This window comes from Buteo buteo, chromosome 9 (genome assembly GCF_964188355.1).
Source record: "Buteo buteo chromosome 9, bButBut1.hap1.1, whole genome shotgun sequence".
NCBI classification, from domain to species: domain Eukaryota; kingdom Metazoa; phylum Chordata; class Aves; order Accipitriformes; family Accipitridae; genus Buteo; species Buteo buteo.
This window is the reverse complement of record NC_134179.1, coordinates 30,815,219-30,824,044: the sequence shown is the minus strand read 5'-3', so window position 1 is coordinate 30,824,044 and position 8,826 is coordinate 30,815,219. Positions and strand designations below refer to the sequence as shown.

The window sequence follows — 8,826 nt, the reverse complement described above, 5'->3', positions numbered from 1 at the left end:
AGCAGACTGGGAGAAAGAACTCTGGTTTTGCAGCCTTATCGTTGCAAGTTGGAGTTTTCACATGTATGGGCAGGATAGAGAAAGTAACATAATGTGAAGGAATGATCCAAATTGCTGGTCGAGGTCTGCTCTCCTTGCTGTCAGCCTGTATGTCAAAATGAACATGAGCCAGCTGGTAAACACTTTTTCCCTTTTTTTTTTTTTTTTTTAATATATTAAAAAGTATTCTCAGTCCATCATTTCTAATGTTCTCACTTCAGGCTTTTTGTCCCTAGGTTTGCTTGTTGCTCTACAAACAGCACCACCCCAAATAAACAGTCTTTTGCTGTTTATAAAGTCTGAAATATATCAATTAATCCTCCTTGAATTTTCCTTGAAATACTTAAGTGTATTTTTGAAAGTTTTGGGGTGTAGTGCTGGGATTGAATTCTTGAAGAAGATTTTAGTACATATTTTTATATGTGTCTACTGAAAAACTATTTATAATTTTGTTTTAATTTGAGCCTCCCTCAAGCAAAAAATGGAGAAGTTTGTGGTTGGAATTGGCTATAAAATATTTTTTTATGTCTTTTACTGTATTTGCAAGCTGAGATCATAAGGATGTTCTATCCCCATAGTTCTGCTGTTACACTAAAATGATATAAGCATGCTACAATTGCTGTTGCCAAACCATTGTCTGACCTTTATTTTAAAAGAACTGCCTTGTTAGGAGCAGAACTAAATGGTGAGTATGCAGCTATAGGAAACAATGATCATTCTACCTTGTAATTGTACACTATAATCAGAAACAGGATGGCACAAAGTTCAGACTTCAAGATTAGAACCCTGTACAGAATAAGAAAGCATTAGGAAATGCTTCCGGGCTGAGCTTATTTTAGCAATGTTGGAAATGCCACAGTAGGTGTGACTTGTATTGCCAGCATGCTTGCATCAGGTTATCCCAATCTCCTACAAGCAAGTCTGAGAAATGTTACTTGAAGGTAATTTTGAAGTCTTTCTTCTGTTTTCCTCATAAAAGCAGTTCCCTTTGAAATCAACACAGACTTACAGAGTGTACATCTGAGAGCAGAAGCTGGCCTGTAAATTAAAGCTTCAGTTGCCTTTGAATGTGTTTTTCCAATAAAGTAATCTTGAGGTGATTTCTGTGGTGTCGTGCTGAGAGAGTCTGACACCATCACGCTAGGACAAGTGCCAGATATTCAGGGTAAGTCAAGCTTGACCAGAAGGAATTGTGTAGTAAACTAATTGGGGTTCCCAATTACCAGGCTATCATGAGCAATATGTGGTTACAAATGTAAAGGTTCAAAATTTCTCTTACAATCTCTGAAATCCCTAAGTACTTGAGAAAAAGAGCTCCTTATGTGAACGTATGTCTAACAAATTCAGGAAAAGTTCAATTGAAAATTTATTTCTATACTTTTAGTTACATATTAAGAGCTTTTACAATGGTTATAGTGAAGGAGGAATGGCAACTGAAAATGCAAATGAAAGAGGAAGATGAGGTAGACTTGAAGAAGGACACAGGAGAAAAATGTGCTTAAGTTCAGTCAAAAATGTAAGCAGCTCCTTGAAAAGGCACTTAAAAATTAGGTAGATACTGGCAGCATGCATGGAGGATGACTTGTAGCAGTGCATTCAAAGAAAGTGTGGAGAGCTATGGCAAAGAAAACTTAGTGACATTCTCTTACCTGGAGCTACAAGTGGCTAATAACAGATCTACTTTCCTCTGTTCTCTGTCCCTACTGGAGCACCAGCTCTCCCTCCTGACACTTGCATGTGGTTTCCTCTGCTGAGAGGAAACAACAGGGAATTGCGCACTTGGATGGAGGATTTCTTGAGGACATTTGCCAGTATGACACTTGTGTGATCTATTGAGTCTATATCTGGACTTCTCAGAAGTAGGAAAAAGGCAGGCATACCTGTTTTACCTTCTCTTATGGAAAAAAGCCCCACTAAATAGCAGATTAAAGACCTATTTGGTCTTGCTTTTCTCTCAGAATTGTAAAGCTAGGTGTTTGCATCCACACAGGAAGTGTGCCCCATCATTGCAAATCCCACATATAATTCATTGTTGGAATTGCTGTTGGAAAGCAAGTGGGATCTTATTTGCAAAATTGAAGTTTCTGGTATGAGTTTTGGCAGTTGTGCAGAGCATTGGAACTGCAGAAAGCTTGTGTTGCACAGTAAGCTGTCACTCATTCTGCTCCACAACACAATGAGAAATCTCCCAGCTTTGGTATGTTATGAGTAATAGTGCAAGTCATTGAATTAGACAGTCTCATGGGGCAAGGTGGCCTTGCCCCGGAATGAGCCAGTGTTTCTGCACTAATACTGTTTTGATATTACTTCATTTGTATGCTTGCTTAATTTAGAACATTTAGTTATAATTGAAGACGTATTACAGTATTAATTCTGTAGCCTATTTCTTATTCTTGGATGATAGCTAGCTAGCTCCTTATGAGATCAGGGATGTACTCAGGGTTGTGCTTTTTTCCTACTGCTGGAATTCAATAGGGTTGTTAAAAGGCTTTGTTACCTACACTCTTTAAGCAGTAAATATATTTGTTAAATGTTTATCACAGACCTACAGCAAACAGGCTAAATATGGGGGGAGGGGAACCACTTAGTTTCAAGTTCAGGCTCTGTGCTTTTGAGGTAAAGGCTTTGTGCATGTATCTCTAAGTGTAAATCCTACCCCTCCTTCTCCGGTTTCTTCTTTATTCGCTCTTCCCTTTCCTTCACTGGAATAATTTATGCTTCTGGAATAAATATTCTGAAAAAGCAACTGCGTGGGAGTTTTGCGGTCACTTTGAGGCCAATTTCAGAATAGTTTTTGCAAAGCTTTTTCTTGTGCAGTGTGGTATTCTATCTGTCTTAATAAGGAAAACTGGCCTTGCTCCAATTTCACCTAAAAGTAAACCTACCAGATCCAGGAGGATTGTTTGTAACTACAGTATTTCGGTAAAGTTTTCCAAAGGAGTACAAAGCCAAAAGTTTTACCAGTTGCTCTTGTAATACTATGAATCCCATGTAAAGCCTCCCCAATAATTTGAACAAAGTTGCCTCTTCACATTTTATATACTCTTAATTCGCACAGGAAAATAAAAAACAAAAGAGGAACACAGGCCTTGTCCCTCCTGGTAAGCATAGTGTGCTTCTCTTAAATCATCTATGAAGGGGGGCCGGTTCTTGCAGAAGACTGCCAGAAGGTTGCACTGAGCTATGCAGTTCATACAGTAAGAGTGTTACTTAGCTTGGAAGGGACCTTGGGAGCTCTCTAGTCCAATCTCTGGCTCAAAGCAGGGTCAGCTGTGAGCTCTGCGTGGGTTACTAAGGCCTTTATCCCATGGGACCTTGGAAAGGGATGGAGACTGCACAGCTTCCCTGGGGAACCTGCTCGACTGCTTGGCCATTTCACAATGGAAAAGGTTTTCTTTCAGTTGTGTCAGAACCTCCCCTGTTTTAATTTAAGACCACTGCCTGCTTGTGTACATCTGTTAAAGAGCCTTATTCAGTTGTTTCAGAATAATAAAAAAATATTAAGGAGCCTTATTCAGCTGTTTTACTTTGCAGGTATTGGACTGGGTGCCCTCCCTACCCCATGCCCATCTTTTTTTTTTTTCAGTCTGAACAGGCTCAGTCCTCTCATCCTCTCCTAACAGGGCATTTGCTCTAGCTTCCTGACCCTCCTGATGGCCTGATGCTGCAACAACAGGGATTGCTAGAGATGGGCTTTTCCTCTAAGTAAGACTCTTGGGGGGGGAACTTCCAATTCTGTTTGTAACAAGACTTAATAATATCTCTTGTGTTGCTGTAAGAATGGAGCTGTAGGATTCCAGGTCTGCCTCAAGTGCTTACCTTAACTTATAAGTTACCTTGTTTGTTGAGTAAAGCCTACTTCAGTTTGGAATTCCCTGACTCTGGTCTGTAGTGGGAGCATTCACTGTCCATGAAGAGCCCTTGTGGCTCTAGTCTGAGGGCCACTTGTGAGAGCAGGAGGGTGCAGTCTATCCAGAGCGTGGCCTAGAGTCTTGGCTGGAAAATAATGAAATGCAATTCAGATTGGAGCCTAATTCACGCTGTCACGGTTCCGCTGTGTTGGTAGAGTTGAAAGAACATAACGGAGCTCTGGAAAAACAGCAACGAAAGACAAACCTAAGGTTTCAACCTCAAGGCTTCTGAGCTCCTTGAGGCTCTCCCTGATGAAGGTGAGTCATGTGGCAGCCTTTGTCTTTGAGGGAACAAAAAAATCTGTGCCCTGGAAGCAAGTCCTCCTCTTTGATACAGCTGTTGCTGCTGGGATTCCTCAGCTGGGTGAGGTGTTCGTGCTTCAGGGAGAGGCAGGTGCTCTGCCGGGCTGGTATGGCAGCGGGGGACATGGGTAGCACTGCTGTTCAGGGGGAAGCTGACCCTGTCAGAAACTTAACCTGGGAATATGCTGCCCTGGGTAATGAAACAGTAATGGCCTGATGCCTGGTGCTGGATTTGGAGATTTTTTTGGTGTCAGATTGTCAAGTCGTAATGTTCATGTAGCAGGTGCCCTGGGACTTGCGACTCATTTGCATTACGATGTTGTTGTTTTTCTCCTTTCCTCTCGATAAATAACATTCTTTGCTAATTGCTTGAGATTTTTTTTCAACTATGGTGTTTTGTTTTTTTTTTTGCCCAGGATGCCACAGAATGTCCTGCTGATCCTTTTTCTTGTCGTTTTTCTTCAAGCCTGCATGCCACTCCCGGTTTCCCCGGCGGGCCTGGCTGGGAGGTGAGGCTCTGCGGGCAAGGTGTGAGGAGACAAGCGGTCGCCTCCCTCCGGCGATCCGGCCTTCAGCCGGAAACAGGGGAAAGGGTGTCCCGAGAACTCCTGGGTTTGCCCCCGGTGACGAAACAGCGCGGCGTTAAACACCTTGTCCTCGTAACCCTTCACTTCACGCCGGCTCCCGGGGCAGGGCCGGGGCCGGCGCGGAGAAAGGCGGGCGGGGGGGCGGGGCGGTCCGCCATCCCGTCAGCGCTTCTGTGGCGCGGCCCGGCGGGCGGGCGCCGCCCGGCAGGTGGCGCTGTAGCCGCCCGCGCCGCTCTCGGCTCTTCTCGGAGCTGCGCTGCGAGGAGCCCCCGTGTGTCCGCCATATTGGCGCCCGCGCCGCAGCTGCTGCGCGTTGTTCCTCCATCTCCTGCCGGCGCGGCCGAGCGGAGCCGAGCGGGGGAGGGGACGTCGGCGCCGCCGGGCGGGAAGCGGGGCGAGGAGGCCGAGCGCTGCCGGGAGGAGACGGAAACGAGCCGGGGCCCGCGTCCCTCCGCGCCCGCCCCCTGCGCCACCCGCCATGGCGAGGAGGCCCGGCGGCCCCTGAGCGAGGCGCACACGCACACACAGACCGAGAGTAGCCCCCCTCCCGGCCGCGGCCCGGCCCGGCCGCCATCAGCGGAGAGAAGCCGCCCGGCTCCCGCCTCCGCCGCGACATGGAGGCCGTGAAAGCCTTCAACAGCGAGGTGTGTAACCCCCTCCCCGCTCCTTCTCCTCGGGGTCGGGGAGCGGGCGGGTCCCCGGGGCCCGGCGCCTTCCCTGCGCGCCTCGTCGCGGGGAGGGGGCGGGCACCGGGGGGGGGCCTCGTCGCGGCGGAGGGGGGCCGGGGGTGGGGGAGCGCTCCCGCAGGCAGCCCCGGGGGCTCCCCGCCATGTCGGGCGGGAGCGGGCCGTGGTCGCCGTCCCTGGGAAAGGGGAGAGGGGAGAGGGTAAGGGAGGACACCCCCCCCCCCCCCCCAAACACTCCTTCTTCCGCCGCGAGGCTGAGGGAGACTGAACGGAGAAGAATAGATCTGGCGGCGGGCTGAGGGGAGAGGAGGGAGCGGGAGGAGGCCGAGGTGGAGGAGGCCTCTTTCCTGCGCCTGGCGTGGGGCGGGGGATGCCCGGCCAACTTCACGCAGCGGCCGGAGGAGGCTGCACGGGGGGGGGGGGGGGGGGGTGAGAGGGGGGGGTGTTGCTGGATCGCCAGGCGCGGGGTCTGTGCTCCTCCCCGCGTCCCTCGACTCTTCTGCCACCCTGCTCCTCCTCGCTTGTTAAATGTGTGCCCGCACCCGGCCAGCGCGCACTTGAACACCTCGCGGAGCTACGTTTTATATCTGGGGATGGGAATACAAAGGCCTGGAGGTTCGTCTCCGTGTTTGAGAATAGCATATTCGCTGTGGTCAGGATGGAAGCAGACATTCCTTACGTCCTGCACGGAGCTCAGGTCCTGCACCCGAGCGCTGTGCTGAATGGGCTACGGCACCCACAAACACGCGCCTACAGGCTCAGGTATTGATACGACACCTGGCTGCTCTTTTGTGCTGGTAGTTAATGTTTATTTTATTGCGAGGTAGTTCTTGTGGTATCTCAGCTTTGTTCCTCTTCATTGCGAGAGTTTGTATTGTTTATATTTTTAAGTTAATATAAGAGCAAGGGAAATAAATACATATTTTCTTTATAGGAAGTCATAGGTCTTAAAAACCAGATTTTTACTTATATTAACGGTAGAAAGTATCAGCTCTGGTTACAATGTATACTTCTACAGACTGCTCACAGATCGGAGCTCTGGGTTGCCCTCTTGGTACCCCCAGTGGGAAATGTAGTACGGTTTTAATGATTTTAAGAAATACAGTGCTGGTTTAGGTTTGTAGTGCCAACCATGTTGTTTCTACAAGCCACAATAAGATAGGTTTTTAAAATGGGCCAGACTTTCTAATAACTCAGGAGCAGTTGAACAGCCGTAACTGATGTGCAATTGTAGGTGTTGCACTTTATGCAATTTGAATTCTTAAGTAGAATAAATCACATTGTGGCCACTAGAAGAAAAATAAATGCCAGAAACTATTCTTTTTTTTCCTATTTTATTATTTGATTGGCTTATTGTGCTATATTGTCAGGTGGGGGAAAGGACCAGTCTAGTTGCAAGAACAGAAGAACATAAGTAGATTAGAACCTTTTTCTTGTGTATACCTACTAGTGTGAGCAAAAGTCTTCACTTTCATATTGAAAAACAACTTCCGTCTGACTTGCTGAACACTCAGATATAAGTACTAGAAAGAAAGGTGAGAACTGTACTGAAGAGGAGACCTTTAGAATATGCCTTAAATCTTTTAAATGCTTGAAAACCAGTAAACTTTGGGTTGTCGGAAAAGAAAATGCAGAAGATCAGGCAATGACATTTTAACCAACTTATCTCCTATGGTATAAATAGACAGCATCTATGAATAGACTTGTTTTTATGACTTCTCTTTCAGTTTTAACCTGTATCTCTGTATTTGAATGCTGGGCTACACTGGTAGGAAGGTTTTAAAGATGCTGTGACTAAACCCATGATCCTGGAAGTAAATGGTACAAGACTTGCTACAGTTTGGGGAATCCTGAGTGTCACTGCTAGCCACTCTTAACACCTCTCTACCCAGTGCAGAACTTGACTTTAACTTAAATTTCTGTTGTTGTCTTTGGTCTAACTGACCTACAAACATTTTGCATTTTAGAACTGTGAAATGATTAATAAATATGTAAAGTAGCTGAAGTATATGAGTCCGTAGATTGTAGTTTGTGCTGTACCTAAATGCTTTTGATTAACTTACAGAATATTTGTACTTCACTTCTAAAAATCCTTTTCTTTGTTTATAGTATGTTTTAAGGTCATGTTATACTCCAGAAATGACATCAGAGTTCTGTTCTAGAGATTTTTGGTTTAAAATAGATGTAAATTAAATTTAGCAGGCGATGGAGTAGACTAAATTGTACAAAAACTTTTACCATACTTTCTCTTATACAGTTTGCATTCAGTTTTACAACAGTTTATGTAATTTATTGGTGAAATCCAGATGACTCTTTAGAAAGAACATTCCAAATACATTTAAACACTTAAGTCTGCAGGTTGGGTACTTCTGGGGCTGGGGTTTTTTTTATTTGTTTGGGTCTTTTTGAAGGAAGGAGTTGTGTTTGGATTCTGCAATGAAGCTAGAATAAAGGCAGCTGTCCATCCAGGTAGTATAGCCTACTCCAAATGTGTGTGTGAGCTGAGCAATATCTTGTATTACGGTTATCCTATATGACAGTCAGAATTGAAGTGATTAACATAGGCTTGCCATTGATTTTATTAGAAAGAAATATCTCAAGTTTATTTGAACTCTGACTACTGGAAGTAGTGCCAGCTATTGTGGAAAGCTGTTCAACGTCTAGTGATGATACATGGCATTGTCAGTGCTGTACCTAATCATATATAGAAAAATAGCCCTAACATTTAAAGTCTTGGGAAAGATAAATTTAAAGATGAGAAATAGTCGCACTCCTAAATAAAACATGCTCAGTATTGTTTTCATGTAATTGTTGATGTTTTACTATTTGATTAAAACTGCTTGGCAACTGATAAATAGAATGTTGTACAACTGGCTTAGTATACCGTTAAGGTAATTGGCAATGTTTTATACCACATGGTTTATCATTTGCTACAGTTGACATCATGAAGGCTAACCATTGCAGAATCATTTTCCTCCAGGTCTCAGTTGAGGCCCTGAGTTTTTTCTGAAAAGCACATCGAAGTCAAGAACAGGTCTTGACCAAAGAAAATGACTGAAATGTTTCAAATTCTTTATATGTTCTATGAAATGTATTTTGTTAACAAGGAATTGAAATGGACTAGAGGCAAGTGCGGGTACTGTTACAGTTCTGGCACTCAGATGGTAATGGTTTAATTACAGACTTACATAATTAAAACTCAGTATTTGTTATATAGTCAGTTCAGTGTTATAAGTCTTGCTGTCAACTTCAAATCTAGCTATTCTCATGTTGGTTTTAGGTACTGTACCTGAAGTTGGT

General features: G+C 44.9%; 1 protein-coding gene across 4 annotated transcripts in view; it reads left to right on the top strand.

Annotated features, from left to right (window-relative positions):
- The first annotated feature begins 5,106 nt into the window (after positions 1-5,106).
- SCAF8 (SR-related CTD associated factor 8) overlaps positions 5,107-8,826 on the top strand; it is a 102,146-nt gene continuing 98,426 nt past the window's right edge. For 2 of the 4 annotated variants that reach the window (XR_012651671.1, XM_075035951.1), the window contains exon 1: positions 5,107-5,484. Coding sequence is in view for 2 of the 4 variants with exons in the window: in XM_075035951.1 (XP_074892052.1) it covers positions 5,455-5,484 (30 nt within the window). In the remaining 2 variants the exon portion in view is untranslated. Of the gene's footprint in view, positions 5,485-6,035; positions 6,289-8,826 lie in introns of those variants that run through there. The other 2 variants (XM_075035952.1, XM_075035953.1) reach the window with 2 other exon arrangements.